This window comes from Lepisosteus oculatus, chromosome 3, assembly GCF_040954835.1.
Source record: "Lepisosteus oculatus isolate fLepOcu1 chromosome 3, fLepOcu1.hap2, whole genome shotgun sequence".
Lineage (NCBI taxonomy): Eukaryota > Metazoa > Chordata > Actinopteri > Semionotiformes > Lepisosteidae > Lepisosteus > Lepisosteus oculatus.
The window spans coordinates 20,466,849-20,494,099 of record NC_090698.1 but is presented as its reverse complement, the minus strand read 5'-3'; the positions used below and the strand labels follow the sequence as shown (position 1 = coordinate 20,494,099).

The 27,251-nt window shown below is 36.0% G+C and overlaps 1 protein-coding gene and 1 long non-coding RNA gene across 13 annotated transcripts in view; one reads left to right on the top strand and one right to left on the bottom strand.

Annotated features, from left to right (window-relative positions):
* The window catches only part of nedd4l (NEDD4 like E3 ubiquitin protein ligase), a 106,042-nt gene that overhangs the window by 50,147 nt on the left and 28,644 nt on the right, over positions 1-27,251 (top strand). For 3 of the 12 annotated variants that reach the window (XM_069187001.1, XM_069186998.1, XM_015339787.2), the window contains exons 1-8: positions 4,801-6,422; positions 16,013-16,063; positions 17,204-17,265; positions 17,873-17,975; positions 19,688-19,845; positions 22,459-22,594; positions 24,669-24,848; positions 25,294-25,371. In XM_069187001.1, the coding sequence (XP_069043102.1) occupies positions 5,328-6,422; positions 16,013-16,063; positions 17,204-17,265; positions 17,873-17,975; positions 19,688-19,845; positions 22,459-22,594; positions 24,669-24,848; positions 25,294-25,371 (1,863 nt within the window). In that variant the 5' untranslated portion in view covers positions 4,801-5,327. Of the gene's footprint in view, positions 1-85; positions 140-4,798; positions 6,423-15,618; positions 15,670-16,012; positions 16,064-17,203; positions 17,266-17,872; positions 17,976-19,687; positions 19,846-22,458; positions 22,595-24,668; positions 24,849-25,293; positions 25,372-27,251 lie in introns of those variants that run through there. The other 9 variants (XM_069187003.1, XM_069187004.1, XM_006627135.3 and 6 more) reach the window with 6 other exon arrangements.
* Positions 1,316-5,549, bottom strand: LOC138237709 (uncharacterized). The gene is made up of 3 exons (XR_011189056.1): positions 5,461-5,549; positions 3,072-3,238; positions 1,316-1,996 (listed from the first exon to the last, which is right to left on the bottom strand). It is a non-coding gene; the product is annotated as an uncharacterized lncRNA (long non-coding RNA).

Genomic DNA, 27,251 nt, shown 5'->3' with positions numbered 1-27,251 from the left:
TCATTATGAGATAATGAATGAAATTTAAAAAATGTGTGGAGACCATAAAACTGCAATAATGTATTTATTCTCTCTAATGCTACAGGTTAGCCCGCACAACCACAGGCTCCTCTTCGAGGTGTTTGATGAAAACAGGCTGGTAAGTTTTGTTTTGCATATAAAAGTTTGTGTAGAACTGCATGAAGATCACGGGCAGTATTTTCACCTACTGTACAATTCTACAGTGATGACAGCAATAAATGTTTTATTTACTGCAGTATATGTATTGCAGTCCACCCCATTATCACTTCCCTGAGCTCAAATGACAAGAAATATTGCTGCAATTGCCATAGAGATGGTAGAATATTTTATTGGTTCATAAATGTTTTTCTAGGGCAGATCTTGGGTGCTGGTTCAGATCCGGACCTGGTGCTATCTGCGTGAGCTTGTACAGTGTGTTCTCCCTGTGTTCGCATGGGCTTTTGCCAGGTGCTCCGGTTTCCTCCCACAGTGCAAAGACACACTTGTACTGTAGGTTAATTGGCTTCTTCTGGGAAAACTGGCCCAATTGTGATTGTGTGTGAGTCCAGGATGTACAGTATTCTGCCTTGCGCCCTTTGCATGCCAGGATAAACTCCGGCCCATCCTGCAAGCCTGTATTGGCTGAAGCGGTTAAAAGATGGATGGAAAAAGAAGAATAAAACTATTTCCTCATTGAGACAAAATGGAAGCAGGGCCTACAGTATATCAATATTGTAGGTGCCATGTTTCTGAGATATATAAGTACTTTTTTATCATAAATGTAATGTACCTGCTGGTTTAGCAAAATAATCTGGACAACTGTAAGCTTATTTAGAACTTATTTAGAAGTCATTAAAAAAAATAAAGTAACAAAAGGGGAGCTTGTCAAAAGGGGGCTAATTAAATTTTAAAGGCTGAGAAAAACAATATATTTTAATTTTGCCTGAGGTCTTTATTAGCAGTACTTTATAAATCAGTTTTTTTCTCAATTTTGTGTGATTTTATTTATATTTTATTTTATTTACATCAAATGTTTAAGCTAATTGCTTTTATTTTACACTTTCTGAAGTATCATCTTAATGTTAAACATATTAGTGATGTTACCATTAGAATCTTCATTTCATGTTAATTTTCAAATAGTGTACCAAGATGCAAGTTGGTATCACTGTAAATAATAACCTGTTATCCTATAATCATTCATATTTTCTTAATATTCTGATTGATTTTTTTTTTCAATTCGTTAATAGAGCAATTATTTCTAGTAAGTAACCTCACAATTCACCTTCTAAAATACTATTTCAGGAAAAAGCCCAATAACACCACACAAGCTTTCTTGACATTTATTATTTTTATCTTCCTTAAATGCGTTATGTGTTTTGATAATGACTAATTGATACATTAATGTTTAGGTTGGTTGTTGTAAATAGTTTCTTTTCCTCTTGATACGGAAGGGTTTGCATGGTATCCTACACACAATTACCTTGTTTTTTCCTTTGCAGAGTTCCCTTTTCATGTATTAACTTTGCAGATCTTTTCTATTTAATTTGTACTGCAATTTTGACTCATTCCTTAAAAAATGTTGTTGAAGGGACAGACTGATGTGATAACACAGAAGAGATGTGAATTTTAAACTAGCTATTAGACAAAAGCTGTTTCTAATTTTTTCTAGCTTTTTTTTCATGGTAACTTTCATTTTCACTTCATTGGAATACTGTATAGCTGCCTCGCTTATTTATGTTTTTTTATGTAAATTTCAGATTTTATAGTTTACAATGTAGTTTGATGAGTGTCATGAGAAAGGCCTTGTATGTTCGAGATTGGCTCCATTATTACACAACGGCCCTGATCTGGTGTTAATGATCTGAAAGCTAGTGAGACAGTTGCCTTCTATTCTCCTGGTGCCAGGATGGAGTTAAAGCTGTTTAGAAGTAGTGTTTAGTTTCTTTCGCCATCCAACCTGTGTCAAGTTTGATTTAACGCCTTCCATTTTGGAAACCTAAAAAAACAGAGGAAAGTTCTGTTAATTAAAAGATAATATAAGCATTTCAACCTCTTTTTAATTACCCAACATATTATTCCTTAAGTCTTGCAAAGCTTGTCAGGATAAATATGTGTACGTGATAACCTATTCTAGCACACTCTAAAAATAAAGCTTACAAAAGCCTCTGCTAGTGTAATTCCTTATCCTAAGACATGCGAGGTTTCAGGTAGTCTTCAAACACTAGGACTGTTTAATAAACAGGAAAGTATATTTGAAATAGGTATTTCACCCAAATTGACCATTAGAAAAAACATTCTCGTCTCTTTGTTGTTGTATCCTCAAGTTACAGGATGAAAGACTGTATGGTTGCCAAAACACTGGCTATTCTCTACAGAAATATGTGGAAACTGATTTTAATGCCTATGTGATTTTAAATCAAAGATGTTGTACAGTGAAAAAAGTAGTTTTATAAAGGATGTCTGTATAGATTTATGCATTTCACGTTCTTTATTGATAGAAGTTGGTTGTGCAGATTGATAATTGATTGTGACTCGATCGTCAACACACTGGGATATGCTGAAGTCGGGCAAGAGAAACATTTAGGATCAGGAATCTTGGAGTGCCTTGATTTTACACCACAGCATATATTCTTATAAAACTTACCTTTTATAAATACAAGTTAATCACTTCATGCTTGTATTATATTGTTTTATGATATACCATTGTGGGATTTGGGGATTGATTAGTTGTCCTCAATTAAAATGGCCCAAAAATTATTAATCAGTTACTTGTTAACTTAAACAGCTACAGTATGTCATGTGATAAATCCCAAAAAGTTTATTTTAATTATAATATTAAAGATTCATAAGGTTGTTGGACTTCAATTATATTATTAAATATATTGCATTTGTAGAAATGGACAGAACATAAGAAAATAAGAACGTTTATACATAAGAGGCCATTCCCTAAGCTCATTCGCTCTGTTACTAGATAAATGATCCAAAGATCTCATCCTCTTGAAAGAAGCCAAGGTATTAACTTCAGTAACATAAAGTATCTGGGTAGCATGTTCCTGATTTGGTCCACAAACCTTTTTCTACAAAAAATGCCTCCTGTTCCCTGTAGTTTTGATCTGTTTCTACAGGTTCATGTTTCCATTTCAATTCTGTAAACCTCCATTGGGTTGAATTTGTCTTTTCCTTTGAGAATTTTGAACAGTTGAATCCTTTCCATTTGTTGTCTTCTTTGTCCAGATTCCTTATATATTAAGAAGACAACGGAAAATGGGATAATTGTTTAATGACAACTAATTACTTTGCTTTGCACACAAAATTGACGCCTAATGTCTCAGTGACTACTGTAAGTTACAGGCACACAGACAATGAGAGGAAAAATGATTAGAATACTCCAGCACACTGTTAAACCAAATACTGGGTTAACATTTTTTTAGTTCTGGTGCTACACCCTCTTTTTTAACAACTTTGAAAATGAGGCTTCTTGCTTATTTGTAAAAAAAGGAAAAGAGTAATAAACAAATTTGTACTGTAAGTAAAATCACATTAAAATGAAGACAAAAAGATTTTATTTCTGCAGGCTGCAAGCACCTGTATCCCTGAACTTTGTGCAGGTGCATGTTCATATGCTCTAAACTGCACTGACATGAACACAAAACAACATATTCAGTTGCACTGCTTACACAATGTTCCTTTTTATTCCATAAACTAACTGCTGACTTGCTAGCAACAACCTTTCGCGTTCTCTAAACAATCCATTCTGAGAGCTCCCATTAGAATGAATAACTGCATTCTTTCATTATGAGTTCTTCACGACACACCATAAGACGTTAGGCTGTCATCAACTCACTGTATTGTATTTTGCAAAGAAAGTCTTATACGCTAGGGTAACAGGCTATCTCAGCTGCTAATATACTGGCACTAAAAAAAAAGCTATCCTAATGATTGTCAGCTTTAAAAGACCAGATTGGAATCCTTTTAATTTCTAATGCAGCATTAATGATTTCTTGAAAAGTAATCACTCCTACAGTATAAGCCTATGCATTATAAAATTCTGGAAAGTAATTAATGTTTATGAGTTTGTGACCCATTTATTTTTATAATCCAAATTGGCACTCACCCTCTGTATTTTTTGATTGTTGACTGTACAAGTCCATACATCTACTCCCTGTTACTAGAATGTGAAACTTAATAATATAACTTTTTTAGAAACAAAATATAGTTGTAATACTATATTGTTGTTACAATGAATTCTGGCAAATATGTTACCAGATTGTGATCTGGTCATCTCAGATTTCACATTTCCTTTTTCAGAAAAAAAGTCTGTGTAAATTAGAAATGTTTTTGAAAACTCATTTTGTTTCTTTTTGTTTTATTTCATATAAAAGAATTGACTGAGATGTATTCATTTCAGTCTCGTACAATATGCCACATTTATTTCTGCCTGTAGATTAAAGCAACATATTGTAAAGTGCTGTACATATATGGCTGGTTAAAAGAAAATATCTTTCCTCAACTGTACATTTTGATGGTAAAAGGGAATATGTTTGTATTTTAAAGGCACTTTATTATTAGTTGTATTTTATTTATGTTTCACATCTGGGTTTATACTATATTTTAGTTTTGAATAGTTTTTAAGCTAATGATAATTGTACTGATGTCAAAAAGTGAACTTAAATTGAATTCCAAGATTGTGATATAAATGTTTTTTTTTTCTCTTAAACATTGAAGAAATGGTTACAGTTAGTACAATTTTACAATACTAGAACTCTACTGGTGTTTAAATCCCAGATACCACAGAAAAGCATGGTCCAGAACCCATCCAACGTCCCCTGCTTGTAGGATGTGGTTTTAAGATTTATAGCTGTGTTGAATTTGTGTTGCCTTACTCAGCTGTGAGCGCTCTCTCTCCCACTGGGGCCCTCTCCTTTCTGATGGATAAGGAGCAGCTGAGAAGGTGCTGTTTCAGTCTGGGACTGTTTAAAACCAGAGATGTACTGGCAAGTATTGGTGAGGGGAACTGCATCACGTGACCACAGCCATCCTACCCCATGTCACAGTGTGTAGGAGCGCCGAGTGCCCTTATCCAATCATGCCTGGAATGCTGCTTGTCACTTGGGCTATTTCTGCTATCTGTCGCTATCAGCCTGCAGTGCTAACAGTTTGGCAGATGGGACACTTTTTTTTTTTCCTCTGGAGTTTGCAGCTTTGAGTTTTTAACTCCCTGGCAGTGCCTCTCTTGTTATTGTGGCGTGAACTCCTTCTGCTTTGCTCCCTTCACTGAGGGAAGAGAGAGAGAAACTGAATCAGACAAAGGGAGAGAGAGGCTCAACATGGCCCACCGACTGAGGCTTTACTTTGGCTCCGGGCGTAGCAACACAGCCCCTGAGATGGAGGAGCTGGAGGGGGCAACAGAAGACGACATTGCCATGACATTCCACACACTGCCTCGCAGGAGAGGCTTACCTCTTTTCTCCGATCCTGAAAGCTCCTTGTCCGGAGAAACCTTCCTGAAACGTAGCTCCTCTATGTTCATCCCTCAGCTTTCAAACCCGATAGATCCTCGGCCCACAAAAAGCTCATCAATGCAGATCTCCTTGCAGCGCATCCCTGGAAATGGAGAAGAAGAAGAGTCTCCTACTCCTAGTCCCGAGTCTTTCCTGGGCCCAGCTCCAGCCTACAGGGAGCCCAACAGGAAATATTCCTTGCCTACAGACATGCCCAGAAACAATGAAGCTTCACCATGGACTCCAGCATTTGGGAACCTGTCTGGTGATCCCAGTTCACGCAATCGTAGGGTGTTTTGTATGTTGCCTGAAGAATGCCAAAATGGCCACAGCAGTCCAGGAGTGATGAATGAAGATCTACCCAGTGGAATTAATTTTGGTGGTTTCTGCATTCAGAGGAATTCTACTGGGGGCTCAGAGTTTCAAATGCTGCCTTGTGGAGCCCAGGGGCAGAATGGTCCCCACCGCCGCTGGTCTGTCCACCAGGATTCTAATGGCACCCTGGGCAAGCAACGTTTCATAGTTCAGCTCCAGCCAAATCAAGCTGGCATCCCCAAGGGCTCGCGGACAGAGGGGGCAGATCTGGGGTTCACGGGCACCAAGGGAGAGCGGGTGGTGAGGTATCCCCGAATAAGACTGGAGAGGAGCACCTCGCAACCGGTGCAGCCCAGAGCTGTCACCCCACTACTTCAGAGTAGTGCTGGAGATGGGCAGGACACTCCAGGAAGAAACCAGGACCCTGAGGGCCAGAGTAGGAATGTGGATGATGCTTTGCAAGGTTGCACCTTTAAAATCAGACAGGAACAAAACAACAGGCAGCCCCAGTTTAAGATCTATTTTACCCGAGGAGGAGAAGAGCAGAATCAGAGTTCACCACAGGATATAAACTCTGGAAATAGGCAAACAAGGATTAGCTCCCAGGTAATGTGCTGTGCTGTGTGCTACTACTGTATATAATTTAGTATTGTTAATTTTACTGTTATTGGTACTGATTATATTGTTTGCATTTATACTGATAAATATAAGTTGAAACAGCTGTTCCTGCTGGCAGGAATTTCATTAGGAAAAATGGGTAGGTTTTAAGATTAACTAACAACCTTCTTCTGGAAAGTGCATCCACTGTTTATCTATACCTTGCAAATGAAAAACCGAAGGGTTAGAAGAAGCAGCTTTCAGAGCTTGGAAATGAGAGTGGATTTATTCTAGAAATTGCTTTAGGAGAGAAGCCTGTGAGTAAGGCAGACTGACCTTTATTACTCCCCCGGAGGACTTTAAACGTTTACGTACATAAATGTTTTTTCACTTAAGAAAAATGTAAAATCCATAGGTATGTACAGTATTTGAGTGTATGAGCATTCATCCATCCTTTTCAGTCTATTTTTACAAGTGAGTTTCATGGCCTGTATGAACAGAGACTTATAACAAACAATATTTATAGTTATGCATGATTTATTGGTTACTAGATAGAAATTTTTAAGCATTTAGATAAGTATATGAACAAATAAGTATTGCTTTTGCATTTCACTCTGGTTCTATTTTTTAAATTATTTTGTTGTTGTTGTTGTTGTTTTCTGAGACTGCCAGAGTTTCCTGGCTGGACTTAGTCTAATTAATTGTTACGGGTAGGGTCATTAGCGTATGAGCTGTAGGGTTACGTTACATCCGACAAGACTGTTTTTAAAAGCCATTTCTTTTAAAGGGGCCATCTTCATATTTTTACAGTATCTCTGTAATCTTTTTGTGATAAAAACTACTTTCTGAAGGAAGTTACGCTCTATTACAAATGACCACGTTTTTTAGTAAGTCATATAATAGCTCTATATGCATGTATTAAATCTATTAACAGCTAATCAGTCTTAAAAAATAAGAGTTCTGTAAAATCCTTAATCCGCATCATTCAAAGTCATTGGATCCTTAATGGAGAAAATGTTAGTGAAGTGCAAGCACTCTCTTCGCCCTAACTGTCCATAGGATTCACTGTTACAATGAAATGAAATAAAAATGTGAAAGAACCTCAGTGTTTCTGTGGTTCTCCTGCAGTATCATATCTCTAGATTAAAAAGACCATTTTTTCTGCTGCATATAACACAGTTAAAACTATTAAGTTGCTATATTGAAACACTAACCTTTTTTATTAAACAAATATTCACTGTACATTAATAACATTGCAGAATCTATCCAGCATATCATCTGTGTCATGGTGGCGCCCGTAATGGTAATTAATTTCATGATTTTTTCTTAGAGATGGACAATTATTGACAAAGCTGAAGCTTAGCATCTGTGCGCTCATATTGCTCCTACAAATACTGTAGCTGGCAAAATACCTTTTGTTAATGTGCTATTTTAATTTTGTTGTTAACATCCATTTCATTATATAATGGGCTTTGTAACATTTTGAAAAAGTGACAGAAAGAAATGAGGAATATAGATTGCTTTGTTAGCTTAAGCATTATCAGTAATTAGATCTGGAGCACTAAGAGTCCCCCCTTTCTCTCATAACTGAAACGGGACATACAGTACAGTAACTGAAACAAAGATTTCTAAAGTGGTCTGCCTCCCTTTTTCACAAGTCTATAAAAACCATGTGGAGTATGGACATTTCAGTACCTTTTAAAGGATATTACTGGCGTGAAAACAAGAACAAGTCAAGTAGACTCCAACATACAGTTTGGAAGAAGTTTTATTATAGTGAAGCTTAACACGCACAGGATATAATACTTGGTTAATAAGACATACATTATAGGTTACATAAATGTACAGTATGAGCTACTAAAGAAGCCGAAATGACATTCCATCAGTGAAGTTTGTTATACCTTTAAATGCAGCCTTTTTAATAATTCATTTAAAACTGATTTGTTGACATGCAGCTCCATGAATAGAACATACTTAAATGTAGACATTTTAATGAGACACTTTTTCCCTCTTATAAAAACTGTTGTCTGCAATAATCCTAGTTCTATTAATTAATTGCTTTTCAGTTCTCTGTAATTATTAACATGGCCTTAGTAGCATCCCTAGGAAGAATTTTTTTCATTTTATTTTCAGATTTGTTTAAATATGTGGATGTGATTTCTTGCTCAGAATTTTCTATAAATATTTAAGGTGCAGTGGCCTCCATCATCTACAATTAAAAACAAACCTTGGGGATCAACATAAGTTATAATATTCTTATGAATAATGCCATAATTTCAGTTGGACACTGGCAGCTTTTACTATCATAAACAAAGATAATAGGGATTGTATTTATTAGAATCTAAGCACAGACCTTCCTGAATTATTCATAGCTGTATTTATGCAGGGTTCTTTACCACTGGAATTTCTTAGGGGTCACTACTGACAATTACTGCATTTGGATGCAGGACAGTTTTTTCCCCAAGCTTCATCCATGAGATGTGTGACTGACAGAGATGGGGTAAAAGAATAAATGAGCATGCTTACCTCAGATCTATAGTGTCAATTGCAGTGTTACAGAGTGTCTATATATACAGTACAGTAGCTACAATATTGTGTCAGTTACACATTTTGCTTGCAGAAATCTTTTTAGTGATGACTTCTCTACTAGATCTGTGTAAAATGTATTTTGCCTGGTTTATGTTTCCTTAATTATAGTTGAATCTTTCTTAAAGTATTTAAGCTAATGATTAAGGTTCTGCCTACAATAACCTAAGTGTCTCTTCTTAATTATGTTCAGTCATATGTACTTCTTGGATTCACAAATCCATCTGCTGCTAGCTGGGAAAAATTGTTCTGCTTGAAGTAATATTTCTTGCGATCATATACAGTAAATGACTGGACAGTGTTTTCAGTCATTTAGTACTAAGCATGACCAGGAATATACTAGATTTCAAATCTAGAAGGAAAAAAACACTTATCTAGTCTTTGTACAACTATGTAGGTAATGGCTTGAGTTGCCTTAAGTGAATCATTAATAGATATACAGTACACTGTTTATGCATTGCTAATATGGTGATCACAGTATTTAAAAAGATATATTTTATCTGCAGACATGCATGCACTCAAATGACTATGGAACATCTGAGGTCAGGATTTCCAGTTTGTTTTAAATGATGGTGGTTTTTGAGGTCCCAGTTGGGTCAACCAGTGAAGACATTTGCTCAGGAGTCGGGGTTTATCCTATAGTTCAAACATTCTTGGTTTGATCCTAGACTATGTCATCAGCAGACCGTGACTGGGATTTCCTCAGCAGCTGCGCACAATTGGACACATGCTGCCAGCACAGGGTTAGCTTGAGACGGCCAGGACATCCAGTCAGTTTTGAATTGCGTCATTCCTGCAGATACTAATTCCTGTGTAGAACACTGTGTAAAATACCCATTTAAGAGCAAGTGTGCACAGCCCTCATATCATTTTTTACTGGTACAAGGTGTGTGTCAAAGAGCCCAGTTAATTATCGGTTGGGGTTTGCAAATTGTGAGGGTTTGAATATAATAGTAAGGTTATGGCCATAATTGTGGGTTCATCTGCTTAAGGTTTATGATTTGCTAAAAAGGTTGATATGCATTGTTGTAATTTGTCTTGATTGTGTTACATGGTCTAGTTCACTGAAAATAACCCATTCCTTTTACAATGCTATTGTAGCATTAAAAAATACAGAGTGATAATAAATTGGGAATTTCTAGATATAATGCAAAAGTAATTCAAAACGTTATTGTACATTTTAACATTAAATGGTAATATTACCATCAATGGTAATTTTAACAGTACATTAATTGGTAATATTGATAATCTTGCTTGGATGAAAGCATTTTGCACGTTCATGGGTAGACACACTTTTGTCCACAGCTATATATAGTATATTGTGATTCTTTTGACACTGAGTCTTTAAAAAGGTTTTGTGTGTTGCTGGTTGAGACAAGGGTATGCTCTCAGTGTGGTCTAGTTAAGCATAAGTCCAGCTGCCATTCATAAACTTTAGGACATCTACATTTGTTGGAGAGTCTGACTTATTTTTGTAGCTTTGCATGTGCATGTGTGTTGTTGATAGCATGGGTGAGCTTTTTCAGGAAGCATCAGTGCCCTAGGGTTACCAGGCATTGTAATTTAATCCTGGCCACTTGAGGTTTGAAACGAGACGTTACTGTATATATAGTAGAATTTTTTCCTGTGGCTCAGCTGTGAAAACAGGCCCATTCGAATGGAGGTTTGCCTTTGATCCCTGTGTGAATACCCCCTACTCTCTCTCTCACGTTTTGAATACCCCCACCCTCTCTCTCTCTCACTTTTCCTGTCTCTTGCTCGCAGTGATTGAAATGTATTGCACTTGGACAGCTGCAGGCTGTGACCATGTGATGACTCTGCAACAATTTAACTTAACCAGCCAGCTGGTTTGTTAAAGTTACATTACTACCTGAGACTATGAAAGATATCCAGGAAAAGCTTTCAAAGAGTTGGCCTCACTTCTTTATTTGTATAAACATTTGTGCATTGGCGTTCTTGTTTTCATTTAGTGTAGGTGGATTTTTACTTTGTATATAGCTTCTGGTTCAGAGATGATTTATCTGCACTAACCCTGGCACTTTTGTGATAGTATTCCTGACTCCTCTGTCTTCAGGATGAATTTGAAACGAATACATTTTTAATTTACTGTAACAATGTAACAGTCACTTCAACTTTATGTACTGAGTTTCGGTTATTGTTCTTTAGAGAGCTGTCGTTTAGTTGAAACAACTAAAATATTTACTTAATCTCAAAGAGTATGTAGCAAATTAAATATTTAATTTAATATATAGTAAAAATATTTTAAGTAGAAAGGAATCTAGAGCTGGGGTGTCCAATTCTGGTCCTGAAAGGGTTGGTGCGTCTGCAGGTTTTCAAGGTGTCAGCAGTGCCTGAAGAGCTCTGTAGAGCTGGGAGAAATTATTAAATATGCCCAGTAAAGTCAAGTAACTAGATGGTTTAACTTAATGACTGAGAATAAAAAGTCACGATCTGGAATTTTCTTCTGCCTTGATATTTGCATTCAAGTTCTAGAATTAAATATCAGGCCTTCTGGGTTGTGTAAGACCCTCTCAACAGTGGAGTGCATTTACTGTACATATTCTAGCTCTTTACCTAAATTTGTGATTTATTGTGGTTTTTATTAATACCAGTAATGCCAGTGGGTAATATTATTTTGGAGAAGTGAGGCTAATAAATCTAGTGAGTACTACGGTAGCTTATTATAAACACGTTAAACTTATTTTAGATTTATTTTCAATGTATTTTTTTATACCTGATTGAAATGTTCGTTTATCAGGGACTGTGAATTTATTAATGTAATTGATCTGCATTTTATAACAACGTAATTTGTAGCACTATTCAAATATGACAGCGTAATTAATTGTACCTTTGCTTGAGGATTATAGCTGTTGGGATGGTATTTGATTCAATTACGAATATGTTAATTTTTTAATGTATATACTGAGTTATTTTAAGGTACATATAGAATTTTGAAGGCTTTGAATACTTTGAAAGCACTTTAATGCTATGAAAAAATATAAAGACTTTATGTAGTGTATACTGTATACAGTATGTTATTAATGTAGTGTTTTCCCACGTGGGCTGCCCAATATATCGAGAACACTGGTCTGTTACAGATTTTGATTGTTTTTGACAGCCACTCAAACATTAGAACCACACCTTGAATCAATAATTGTTGTTCCTCAGCTGTCAGTCTTGTCTACTTTGCAAGGCCAAGCATAACATTATCCCATTATAAGGTTTAGTGATGGAGTATTTAGACAAATGGAAGATATTATCTTTGTGTCAATTATTCAGTCCTAAAGTCCCCCTCCAAAACTTTGTTATGCATTTCACTAATGGTTTTGCCATTTTTTTTCACTGAATATTATTGACAATTAATGAAAATGATAGCAAGAAAATAAGTGGAACTCTGCCTACAATATAAACAATGTTTTATATGCAATTAAAAATGCTATGCACCTTACTGGAAATTACAGATTTTTACAGATGCCTTACAGAAAGCAACTGACAGGTTGCATCACAGTGTGGTATGGCAACTGCAGTATTGCTGACCGCAAAACCCTACAGCGGGTGGTGATAACTGCCCAGTCCATCATTGGGGTTGCTTTCTCATCCATCCAGGACATTTATGACAGATGGTGCTTGAGGAAAGCTCAAAGTATCATCAAAGACCCTACAGACCCCAGATTTGTTTGACCCTCTACCATCTGGAAAATGGTACCGGAGCATTTGGGCCAAGACTACCAGACTCAGAGACAGTTTTTACCCCCACACTATCAAACTATTAAACTCCCAGCCTCTCTCACCCACGATCTGAACCCTTACGGTGCCTTCTCTCTTTATCAAAACTCAAACACACATTGAAATGTACCTCTACCTCACATGTCATGATGTTCACTCCCCATACTTTTGTATCCCTTATTTCATTCTGTTGACGTATGGTTTTGCACATTGCCTGTTGTCTCTGTCTTTCTTTTCTTACACAATTGTATTGTTGTTTTTTTGTACTTCTTACCGTCTGAGAGGTAGCTAAATAGCATTTCATTACACCATACAGTATATCCATGTACAGTATGAGTATAATGACAATAAACATAAACTTGAACTTAATTAGAGAGTCATAAAATCTCTTCTCTGAGATTTTAATCATGTTATAACAGTACTATTGCTGGAAGACTGTAGGGTGTGTCAATTCTGCCTTGTCATTATGGTGACATGTGATGCCGTACTAAAAAAGATGTTTCTGCCTTGATGTTTCATTGCAGGCTCAAAACCAGTCACCCTTTTGGCTTGAGTTTTCTTTTAGGAAGGTTTGAAGAATAGTTTGTAAGTTTAGATGTGCTCTTCTCATACATGTAGGTAACACAGAACAAAAAATATGGATTCTCATTAAGCATTGTAAGCATCATTTTCCAAGCATCTCTTTGATTTTTATCAAATACAAGTATGACATGCTTCTCTATTATGTAATGGACCTGGAATTCACTATCAAGAGGAGGGTGGGTGTTTTTCCTGTCTGCAAGATGTAAGGATACAATTCACAGTAAGGCAGCCCCCAGCAATGGTGTTACTTTTAATTTTTGACAAGAGCAAGCATGAATATTATCTTACTTGTAGGATAAGTATGATAAGGCCACTAAGAAAATAAATCTATCAACATTTAGCATGTTGTAGTATTTTTTGTACATTATAAGATAAAATGCTTCTGTAAATTACTATGACTGTTACAAGAAACTAGTAGCAATATATTCCTTAATCCCAGGGGGTTGTATAATATTGGATTGTGTAATTCATACACTGTCAGTCGAAATGCACTAACGATTAAATCTCACAATGTATTATAAAAATGTTTTATAAATGTTATTTATAAAATGTATATGTTTTATATACTGTTTCTAAGACAGACATGGCCATCAAACAGGTTAGGGTGTCTGGTGTTGCATTTTGTACAGAAAGCATATTTATAATACAGCACAATTATAATTGAAAGGAAAAATAAAATACTGTAATATTTCACTGTTTTCTGTCACAATGCTTAAGGACAGATACAGGGCATGTATTGCATCGTCATAAACATCATAAACCAAACCATATGTTTTAAACGTCCAACATAATCTGAAAAATATATAGTGCAATAAATAAATTCTTCCATTTACAACATAAGACATTTAAGTAGCTGGTGTTCAGGAAGGGTCAATTACTCTTTTGTATCTTTTTTTCAAGTTCAAGCCATTTTCTGTGTTGTATACAGAGGTTTTCGTGCTTTTTCTTCTCAAAATTTGCAATTAAATCCTTTTTCTCAAGACTCACAGTGCAGCACAGTTTAACTTTTTTCCCCATAAATCTTAAATTCCTCGGAATGCAGTTAGGCATCCCTATATTAGATGTAATAATTCCTTACACTTATATAGCACTTTTCTGGACACTCCACTCAAAGTGCTCCCCTCCACCACCACCAATGTGCAGCATCCATCTGGATGACGCGACCATGGTCATAGTGCACCAGTACTCTCACCACACACCAGCTACCAATGGGGAGGAGAGCAGAGTGAAACTTTTTTTTCTTTTTTAAATGACCACAGACCTTGGTTTTATGTGTCATCCAAAGGATGGCACCCTTTTACAGTGTAATGTCACTATACTGGGGTATTAAGACCTACACAGACCGCAGGGTGAGTGCCCCCTATTGGTCCCACTAACAATTCTTCTAGCAGCAACCTTAGCTTTCCCAGGAGGTCTCCCATCCAGGTACTGACCAGGCTCACACCTGCTAAGCTTCAGTGGTTTGCCAGTTGTGAGTTGCAGGGTGATATGGTTGCTGGCATTTGTACAATAATCCTGAACCTACTTGACAGTGACACAGAGATTCTTCTTTTGTGTCACAACATGAAATTGTGCGACATACTATACATGTTCATTGAGTCATTCTGCGCTGCTATTCCAAAGTTTCAGAGGATTACGGATTCCTCATCAGTAACTATAGCAGGTAGACTTCACTGAAACTAAAAACACACTTAAACATTTTCTACCATGTTAAATCTGCAGCAAAGTTTTAGGTAAAAGGCATAATAAAACCGTTAAGTTGTAATCTCTATAGGCTCTTTTAAAAATGTATTACGTATGATTTGTATGGCATATAGAGTACAACTTTACTTTTTGTGAACAATACAGGTGTACTGTATACTTATGAATCACATTTTAAATGAGATTTCTATTCCCTTGTATTTGTAAAAAGCAATGAAGTAATTAAAATCTTCACAGTAAAGAAACAGTTGGAAAAAGATAATTTGGAGAATGTTTTATTTTATATATATAAACGGATATAAACCATATTGGTTACTGCACTGAACATACCATGTCTTCCATCATGCTTTTGCAACTCGGAAACAAATCATTTTCAGTCAGCATATCAATATACAGTACAAAGCCTAGAAAATTTTTGTAACTTTATTATTCCTGTTTAATGCACTACATTTAGCCATATTTTCTGAAGGAATTGATGTTTTTCAAATGAAAAAATGGAAAAGTGGAATATTCCAAAACTCTTTCTGTAGGATACCTGCAGCGTGCCTGAGTAATAATAATAGGCCTGTGCTACTGTTCATTTGTTTGCTAAACTAGTTGTATTCCTCAGGTGGATAAAAACACACACGCACACAAGAATGGGCTTTTCCACTTGGGACAGGTAATAGCATAAAAACCTGTGCAATTGCAAAAACAATATAAGAGGTTGCAAAGCAAGATTTCTGTACCTTCCTTCTCGTCTTTGTTTCTGATTATTTTTGTCTTTTGGCAATGGGTTCTTTGCCTGCGCAGAGAAACCTCTAGATTAGCTGCTTCTTTCTTGCTCTTCTGTGTTGTAATACTTAGGCACACTATTTCTGGGGTCACCATAGAGTGTACTTTTCATCATTTGGGTGTTTCTGTGTAAGTCCTGTCAGAATTGAGGAGCTTTTCTTTTCTCAGTAGTGTAGCCAAGGTGTGGACATCATCGCCTTCTCGTCTGTTCTTTTGTTTTTCTGTTTCAGACGAGAGATGATTTTCTGGGGCAGGTTGATGTACCTCTGAACCATTTACCAGTAAGTATGCATCACTGAAGTTTTGATTGCAAATCATTTTGAGGATGATTTGAAGATGCATTATGAAAGTTTGTTGCAACTGATAACAGTATAAACAGGTATAAACTGAATAAGAATGCAAGCAGTTTGCCTGTTGGTAGGTTTTTCAGCAAAGTAAAAGGACACCAGATGCTTGTGGTTTCTGATGTAAATAGCATTCAATGAATTATATGCCAAAAACAATTTAGGAATTAATACTGTAAGTGGATGGCTGAAGTGAACTGCTTTGTTGCAGATACTGTAGTTATAACTGAGACATGGGTTTTACAGAAAGAAAACATGCAGCAACAATTTTGCAAGGTCTCCTACATGTAAAAAAAATGTAAACTGTGTTTACAATATTTTTTTTCAAGTTTAACCATGAAGACCCAGAGGAGAACTTTTTTGTGACAAAACCAGAGTTATTGAGCACTTGAAAAAACAAAATTGAATGCAGTTATGACTCTGAAATGTGCAAGTTTTAATGTAAGATCTCTAGAGGTTATTGTACATGTGCTACTGATTTATGTCATTTTGGAATAGGTTGTGTTGTCATATTAATTTGATAGTGGTCATTACAGTCATAAATCACCCTTCTCGTTGTCAGACATGGCTATCTAAAGTTACAGTACATAAGTCGTGCAAGTATTTCTGAGCTGGGTTAATAATTACTGTATAAAGACTCTGCTAAAAATTAATTAAATAAGACTAACCAGGCATTTGAAAATGACAGATTCATAATCATACTGTACATATTTGGGACTCATAATACTATTTATCTTTTGATATTTTGCTCTCTGGATTTGTTGTTTTTCCTGTTCCATTCTCAGGCGATTCAGTCAGCAGCAACCTTTTCATATTCTGCCATTTTCATTGGTTATAGAAAGACCAGGGAGACCAGGAGATCAGGGAGAGCTGTGTGCATGAAGATGGCATAATATTCTATTATTTTCACAAGCATATTAAAATATCCCTTTCTATTCATACTACAGTATAAAAGGTCTTTATTCTTACAGAACATTTTGCCTATCTATTTTCACCTATCCTAGGTTGACAGAGTATGTGATCTTCACTGCAGCTGAAGGGTTTTATTCTTTTTAAATTTTTTTTCTTTCTTTATAGACAGAGGACCCAGCGATGGAGCGGCCATACACCTTTAAAGATTTTTTGCTCCGTCCTCGAAGGTTAGTAGCATTGGTTTCTCTGATCACCTGGTTTTGTAGGAGAACCTCAACACATTCATATTATGTATTGGGCCCTATAGTGTAGAGACTTCTTGGTCAAATTTGGTCACCTTTGGCCAGTAATTTCCCCATTGGGTGTCACAGCCGGTGATTGCTGGGGATTTTCAAGGCAAATGAAAGCTTGGAGTGCTGTCATTTCAGAACTGCCTCTTACCTTCTTAATAATGTCTTACCATTCCCATTGGCACTGTGAGTTTACATTGTGAAAAGTGCAATGTAAAAGTGCATTTTTTGTATGATTGGGCTCATAGCACTCCAAGCATTCTTTGTGCTTTTGCATTATGTTCCTACACAAACAGCAAGAAATTTGTTTGTACTTTTTTTTAAACTGTGACTGGAACTCTCAAGTCAAGAGGTGTTGAAGCTGTTGTATGCTTTTGTAAGACAGTGTACTATATGTGCCAGTGTAAATGTGTGAAGGGTGAATTTGATCTGTATCACCTACTCAATCACTTAATGAGTAGTCCATAAACGTGTTTGGAAGGTGAGCTTTGGATAAGGCCATCAGCTAAATAAATAATGAGACAGTATTTTTTTTCTTTTACAGTCACAAATCCCGGGTGAAGGGTTACCTTCGCCTGAAAATGGCATACTTGCCCAAAAACGGAGGGCAGGAAGAGGAGAACAGCGAAACAAGGGAGGAGGCCGAGGTAAATATCTTTTCTGCAGCTGCTTTTATAAACGTGGTTTTAGTTTTCATGGAAACATAAGTGTGGTTTTGTTACACTCAAGTGCTGAAAGTTTCTTATTGTATCTGCCATTCAGCTACAGTTGTTTAAATGGAAGCGAGACAGATGACGACCTTTAGATAACCTTGTCTGAAATGGTAGAGACAAGGTGACAGCTATATAAAGTGGTGCTTTTCTTCCCATCTCCCCCTGCCTCTGTGCCTTTTTTCCTTCCACAATAACAAGGATGTAGTCATATTTTGGGGATGTCTAGATGATGTACCTGAATCTACTAAAGCCAGGGAAAAGAGTTGCTATTGAGCCAAAAGTGGGGTATGGGCCCTGACAAAGACAGTTGGTAAGGTTTAGGCTTTAATGTATTATAAAGAGTAGGTGAGAGGTCAAAAACGGGGACTAAATGATTCCATGTTGCTGATTGAATAACATTTAATACTTAGGTTAACACATTTGTGGAAATTAGTTCTAATTTCCTGAATGGTTTTATCATCCTCCTGTAGTGGAAATTAAGGAAGCCACATCACAAGGTACAACAATAAAAAAATGATATAAGATATTATAATTATCATTGTAAATAACAGGGCAGCACAGTAGTGTGACAAGTACGTACTGCTGCCTTCAGACTTCCAGACTGTGGAAGGGTGCCTCCAAAACATTTGAATACTAGGTTTTAATGGCTATTCTAAATTGTCTGTTTCCTTATGGCCCTGCATGGCTCTAAATTCAAGAGTAGTCATGTGATGTCAGCCCCACCTTGTGCCTTGTACTTCCAGGATAGACTTTGAGTTAAAACAGCCTTCACCAGGATAAGTGACTTTCTTATATTGGGCAGGTGAAATTATCACAGTAACTTAACTAAAGAAAAATGGTGAATTCAACAGAAAAGTGTACCTACAGGAAATATAGCTTTTTACTTGAAGTATCATTTTGTAAAGAGGCTAAATAAGATTAGTCTCAGCAGAAGCAAAGTGAAAGTAACAGATCCACAATACAAGCTGTGAAATCCTGTGAAAAAAGGAAAGAGTATGCATTATTTGACAACTGGTAAAATGCAATTTCAAAGAATAATTTTTCAATTTAGATTTAAAATTACAAAGCAGTGAAATCGGTGTCAAACACCTTCAAAGTATGAGAAACTATTTTAAATATGTTTATGCATTTTGCTTTTGCATATTTTTAAAATGTACTGTAAAAGAACATTGGTTGTACATTACATCTCTTAGTGTATTCGACAGAAAACATAATTGAGCTATGAAATAAATTTTGTCATGATTTTTTACCTACATTTCCAACTCACTTTGCTTTTATCTCCACGGTATTTCCCTTAAGGCATATTTTTTGCTTATTAAATATCCAAAAGAAAGAGGAAACCACAGAAGTTTCAGCTTTCTAGACCACATCCTATGAATGCTGTTCTGTTGTTCATTCCTATTATTTTGAACTTGTCTAAACGAAGACAATAGTGGTTGAAGAAGCAAAAGGAGGTTTTCGCTGTGGTATAAATGCTATCAACACAAATATGTGATTTATTTTCAGGTGTTATTTTATTTTATCTGTGAATCTTGAAGTCAATTCGCAAACTCTGTTGATGGGTACAAAGGTTGTTTGACTCTAGATGCTGTTCTGCAGAATTTGGCATTTTGACATTATTCATTTTATGCTTTTTTCTTTTGCAGGGTTGGGAAGTGGCAGATTCTCCTGACTCTGGGTCACAGCGTCAGCAACAGCTGCCACCCCTGCCCCCTGGGTGGGAAGAGAAGATTGATAATTTGGGTCGCACGTATTATGTCAACCACAATAACAGGACAACGCAGTGGAAAAGGCCCAGCACAGTGTAAGTGTTCAAAGAGATTGTGCATGATGATGCGAGTTGCTTTATAAGTAGGATATTTAATCTTGAGCAAGGAGGAGTTGCAATTGAAATTGCATGCACATAAACAGTGACTTATTTTACTTCTCCTGCAGTATTCATTGCTCTTGGTGCAGTCTTATAATTAAAATATTAATAAATAGAAAGCTCACCCTAAATCGAGTTGAGGTGCTCGCCACTGGAATTCCGTGAAGAACAGTTGGAAATCTGGCAATGTTGCATACTCTTTGCTCTTTATTTTATTTTGAATCTAATTATACAATCCAGAATTGGGTACTCAAGGTTAAGGCAGTATAGTATCCCTGATTGCAGATGTTTTTTTCTTTGCTGTATACTTTTTTATCCTAATATATAAACTCTCAATTTGGTAGCCTCTTTTCATGTCATTTTGCATTAAGCATCTCATACGCAGTAAATAGCAATGACAGTCTACGTTACAGTTTTATAAACTTGTACAATCTGGAAAAATGCAGAATATTAATGTGAAATTGGAGCTTCCAGATAAAACTTTCGGCAACATGGGAAGGCCATGCAACTCCACACATAAGGTACTCCTGGAATCAAACGCAGCACATGAGAGGTATGAGGCAGAACCTTTCCAGCTTGAATTTCTATTTGAGTAACCTTGACTGCCACAGCCTTGGCAAAAAACCACGAAGTTGTGTCTCCTTCTGCAGAAGAAGAGAGCATATTCTCGTGCAGAATGGTGACAACCTCTTGTTGCCAATCCCTTACAGCAACTGGAAAAGCCTAATAAATCAAGATTTAATAAATAATTAGGTTTCTGTGATACCTCCACCAGCTGAATTTTATTATATGGTCCAATTAATATTATGTTATTAATTTTGTCTTAAATGTATAATCATGCACGCAGTAGCATTCCATTTTGTAACAGGAATTGTAAAATGTTTCAATAAGGATTGCTTGTTTAGAAATGTAAGCCTAACAAATTCTTCCTGCATCAGTGGATAGTCAGGAGTACCAGTCCTGGGCACAGTATTTTCCTGTGCACATTACAGTATGTGTCCTGTTCTGCTTACAGTAATATATTTATCCAGAAGATAAATAAACAGGTACTATAGGTTTTAGAACTCTTTAACACACAAGAGCTGATGTATGTTGTTTGATGTAAACATACATATTGCACAAAACAAAATGTGCATGTTTCTTCTGTATATGTACTGTACAGTATATACTGTATATGCAATTATCATTTTCAACTGTTATGGGTGTTGGTTGTTTCTTGGCCTGAGGTTTGGTTTTGACTAATTTTTCAGGAGCATTTGCTTAAGACAAACACCACATTAGAGATCAAGGATGCAATTTCTAATACAATGTGTATAGTATGCAATATGTTATAGTTTCTTGAAAGTCAATTAATTCATAAATGTATTGGCTCAGAGGCCAATTTTTTAATATACTATCTGGATTCCCAATGAAGTTATAGAATCATTAGCCTGCTGTTGATTCTAGAAAATAACCAAAAATCCACAAATTTACTTGCATGTAGTAGCTTTTATTATTTAGTTACTGATCTAAATTTCTGTACAAGATCTTGTGCAGTAGTTGTTATCAATGGTTTTACAGTTTCAAACATCTTCACACAGTGATCTTAAATTTGCTCTTATCAATAACGATAAAGAACAACCAACTTATGGGTATTACAGAAAGATTTTAGAATTAGTTTCTTACAATTTGTCTTTTTCATTACTGTTTCTTCTTCTTTTCTGCTTTACATAAAAAGAAGACATTTCCCTCTCCAGTTAAAATTATGTATCCAAGGCTCATTGTTTATAGGTGTGCTGTTTTTCAGGCTGTTTACCTCTAGAAACAGAACACTAACAGTTATGGTTATCTCCGTACCCTGAATTTCATGAATTATACAAGATTCACAGGAAAGGTTGTCCACTCCACACTGTATTTTAAGATAATATGAAAACTGTGAGAGTGTATTTTAATTTTTCTTTTTAATAGTACAGTATATACTGTATGGGATATAGTGGTGATTTTCAGAAGTTATCCAGAACATTTACAGGTAAAATAAAGGTAAATTTGCAAATGTGAGGTTTATGATGTATTTAAAGTAAGTTATAGCTTTTTACTGTTGTTGTTAATAATGAAAGTCAGCACCATATCCCACTTCCATCAACCTTCACCATATTTGTAAAAACAAATGTACATTGAAGGTCATCTTTGGTTTAAAAGGAAGATAAATTAATATTTTTACAGATAGCTGATTAATACTGTATATACTGAAAATGTTACTTAAATTGCAAAAAACTAAGAAAACCTCAAATATTTTCAAACTATGTATGTTCTTGTTTTTGTATCGACTACACAACAGCAATAAAATATTATTAATAAAAGTATGGAAAGATTTGTTAAATTCACATCCCTTTACAGTCTCATCCATGAATTATATTATACATACACATCTTAGAATTTGTCATTATTTTGGTAGTGTTTTAAAATCTTTTTTATGTATAAACATTAATTTAAGAAATCTTAGTCAGGCTGAACTGCTGTTGGATTGTTAACGTAACATTAGGTATAATTCCTGTGTTGCTTTTGTCGTAGGGATGTTGTTTCGGAAACCGAGAATGACAACCACATTAGGCAGATCAACCAGGAGGCTCACCGCGTGTTTCGATCCAGGAGGCACATCAGTGAAGACCTGGAGCATGAGCAGATTGAACCCAGAGATAATGATGATGTGAGTTTGCATTCAGACATGGCTTTCCTCAAAACAGGGAGCTAAAAGCCAATAGTTTCTGTAAGGATTTTCTGTGGTCCCGATCCTAAACACACATTTCATTGTTATGTCAACAGGGCATTTTTATAGCCATCTATTTCACGTCTGTTTAGACTATTGATTCTTAGCCTGGGGTTCACCCACGCCCTGGGATTACGAGATACCCTTTCTGGGGGTGTGAGACATGCCAGATTATTTTAGAAAGTAAATCATTGAAGAGAAATGCTCGGACATATAAGTACAACTACAGTATATGGTTTCATGAAACCTAAGTATTTGAAGGCAAACTTAAAAACTGTCTTTTTTATGTAGTTTTAATTTTACTGTGAATTTAAAACAGTATGCAGTTGTATCTCTCATTCTATAGTTACAATATATCTAAGATTTGAAGAACTGACCTTTGATAAGGGCTGTAAGAACAGATTTTGAGAACCAAAGGGGTTCAGGCTGCAGTAAAGGTTAAGGACCCCTGATTTAGATAATTGTTTAAAATTAAAATTGAGTGTACGTCATGTAATTGTGTGTACATATGTGTAAATACTTGTGGAGTTGCAGACTTACTGCTTTTTCACAGGAGATAAGTGTCCAATATATTGAACTGATCAGTTTAAATATAGTTCTTCCCTATGTGTGAGTAGGTCCTGCTTCTGCTTGCAGGCTTTAAGATTTAGTTTTTGTAGTTTTATTAAATTTATGAGTACTGTATTTTGAATGAAATAAGTAATCAGCATTCAAAAGAAAAGTGCCAATAATTTTGTCTACATCTGTATGTATAATGCATTTGTAAGTGCCTGTGTGAAAGCTACCAGTGTTTTTTAATAGAGCGTTATGAATAGAATTGTCAACAAAAAATCTCAGATTTTCTTTGGCAATGAAATTGCTGCCTTTTATTTACTATTACATTTCCTTTGTTGTGCCAGATCGGGGAAAAAAATCTGTTTTTGGTGTAAACCAATATTTCAGACCAGAGTAGAAATTCTGTTAATGATCAATGAATATGTATTTAGAATTACGAACAGTTTTGTTGGAGCTGTTTTACAACAGCTGTGCAGACGGAGATAAAAACACAAGCAGCTTAGTACTGTATACTGTATATGTTTTAAGGATTTGTTTACCATATTTTACCCCAAAGGATCTGTACTGTAAAACAATGGGCTACTGAACAACAATCCCTTAATCAAGGAAGCTTTCAAATTCGATTTAATCATAACTTGTGATTTCAGTTGTCACAGGTGTGTAATAGGTGTAATTTGAACTATTTAAGTGGTTGAATTTCTGAACATGTTGGAGGTTGCCTTTATTGATCGCATTTCATTAGTAATTTAGAATGTCGAAACTTTGAGTAGAAAAAAATGCAAAGGTTTCAACTAAGAAACTTCTAGGTTAAATTAAGGATTAATTTAAATAAAGAGCTTAGCCGCAATAAAAACCAGCAAATGTTTGGTTCACCAAGATCAGGATTGATAACCCCTGCAACAGAGGACCAGAAAAAAATATAATGAAGGATGAATGCTTTCTTTCTAATGTACATTCTTTGAATGAAGGGACATGTTGTAGACGATCCCAGTTACTGGTAGCATGGCTCAGAGGACCTTCACACATTATTTTGAATCCTAGGAGGCTTCCTGGCCTTTAGTTTAAAAAAAAATCTTAACCTCACTAAACACATTTAAGAAGAGCAAGGGTGTTCTTTAAAATAATAACCATAACTGGCTTCCATCCCTCGTCTGCTACAAAACATTTTTATCTGCTAAAAACTAAATACCTCAGGCTTTCATACTTCTTCCCTGAAGACCTACAACAAACCCACTTATTTAACCCATGTGAGAAAACGCACAGGATAATTATTCAGTAATGCAAACAGAAAACACCTAAGTGAACTAATTACGTCTTTGAGGCACTATTAGGCAGCCTCTAGTGGCAGCCCATGGAAATGACAGTCATGGTACAACCTGCCAGAGAATCTAGAGAATTGGTATCGTTTGCTTTGCAAGTTGAAATGCAGCATAAGTCTTTCTTGCATTTCATCTTCCAGCACTGGGATGCCATCTCTGAAGAGTCCAGTTTTTCTGGTGAAACCATGAATCGGTCACTGCCGCCCCCCATCTCCCCCAGTTCCATTTCCCAGAGCAGCCACCAGGAGTTCTCGGAGGAGATCAGCCGTCGGCTTCAGCTGGCCCCTGACACAGATGGAGAGGCCTCCAGCGCTTCTGTGGTATGGATGGTGCAGTAAACATTGAAATGCTCTGATGTTATGCCATAGTTAGTTTTCCTTTTTTTTTAATTGTGAAAAAAGTAGGCTACAATTGGCATTTTAATTGTAGTTCCTTTAACACATGCATTTATATTTTGTGGGTCTTAAACTTAAGTACTGTATGTCTTTATAAACAGAAATTGTATACTGTATAGCACAGAGTAAATGGAGTTATTGTAAGTGAGAACTCCAGCACCACTGAAATGATGATAAAAGTGCAAAGCCATTTATGTTGGCATGTGGTTGAAAACTGAAGAGAATGGAGTCCCCCAGGTGGAAATTTTAAAGGTGGCGAGGCGAGGATGAACTTAAACTTTTCAATATAGCCTGATTTAAAGTTACAAAACAGTTGGCTCTTGATCTATTTGAATATGGGTCCTCGTGAGCCTTTTTTCTACTCCTACAGCAGAGCCTGCCATCATCCAGACTACGATCATCCAGCATGACAGATGGAGTCAGCGACCAGGCACAGCCCCCCCTGGAGGTAAAGAAATGCCTTGCCCCCACGAAATTTCTCAGCGCATTGTTTTGCCTGTCAATCAGCCTGCTTCCATCCTCACACATTCTAACATCTTCACACTATTTTGCGCGTCTTGATTAATTCCTGTTCGATGTTTTCGTGGCACAGTTGTCATGTTGATGCTGGTGTCTCTTTACTTTCCGAATCAACGCAGTGGATAGAGCTGGTGAGAGCTGGCAGGAGTCTGGAGGATAGAACTAAGTCATGTATGTGAAGGAATGGTGTTGCTGTACTGTAGGTGTTTATGACCTGCTGGATGATGTCTACATGCAGCGTTTGAACTCTGAGTGACAGATTGCTGGCTGGAAAGAGACGAATACAGGAATGGTTCAGGATTGCTGCCTGTATCTTGTGTTGAAGAAAATGCAGACTTCTCTAAATTAAGTAATACAGTTTATATAACCTGCAAAGGTCCATTATTCCTGGCAATTATTACAAAAACTATCTTTACATGTATGCCATAATATCCATGTTTTTCAGAATGGAAAAACTCTGATTATACTGTATATGTGTAGCAGGCTTCTACAAACTTTCTTTTGTTTATCTGTTAGTGGAGTGCTTTTCAGAAAACGCGCAGTCACTAATATGCTTCTACAAACTTGAGACACTGAGACACTATTATAATTCTGAATATCCAATATAAACAGATGCTAAAGATTGATACTGTGATCAAGATAAAAGTAACATTTGCCTTTAAATTGTTGAAAGGCTTTGTTTTTTTTTCTTCAAGGCAATTTGAGCCTGTCTTTTTGATTGAGACCAAATCAGTGAGATTGACAGAACCCCTATTGAGACAATTTGAAGTGACTATTATGTAACAAGTGTCCTAGAGCAAGAATCAGAAAGCTCTGTTAGAGAGCGATTTATTTGGTTATTTACATTCCTGTCTATTGAATCGTAACATGCTTTATAGTGATTTTTACATATTACTTGATTCTAATTGCATGTGCAGTTAATTTGAAATACAGTGGATACTAAAAATACAAATTACCTACAGTATGTACAGTAACTCCTCTAGGATACTTTATAAGTCCACGTTATTGTTAAAATCTTAATGTAGACAAAAAAGTATTTAAAGAAATTTGCATGACCACTTATGTTGCAAAGTACTTTTGTACTTTGAGTGTTGTTAGTCATTTTGACATTATATTAAATTCATATACGCATATTCAAGTCTCCTGTTAGATGCAATTTAAACACAAGTGTAAGCTACCTTGTTATCTGAAGATAATATATTTATAGCAAGTTTACATTGCTAAAAAATACAGTATTGAAAAATAATCATAAAGGAATTATAAGAGCCCTCTTAAAACATATTAACTCCATGCTGAAAAGAGAAGGAAATAAACACAATGTTTCAGCTGTGGAGCCTTCTTCGGGTGTGGTTGAAAGGCTTTGTTTGTTGCATATACCCAAAGAAAGCTGCTCATCTGAAATGAACCTTTACTTGTTCCTTTGCAGCCTACACATGCTGGCATAGCCACCTACTTGAACTATTTTTTAATTCTACTTATGTTATATGTATTAACTTCAAGATAGCACAAGAGAAACAACAGGTCTGAAAGGGTATTTTGATCAGTTTAATGTGCTGGAAATAATGTTTGAAAATAGATGGAGAAAATGGATAACTGAAGACATTGATAATGTTCAGCTAGGTGAGGGTCTAATATACATTTGCAGTAGTGTGTAAACTGGTATAGCAAAATCTGTAGAATATTTTATAAAACAATATAAAGAAGTTACACAACTAATCTTCATGTCATCAATTAGAGCAGTGGTACTGTTCCTAGAGTGCCCATGTATTTGTTGTTTTTTTATTCTAACTGGTTCCTTATTCACCAGCG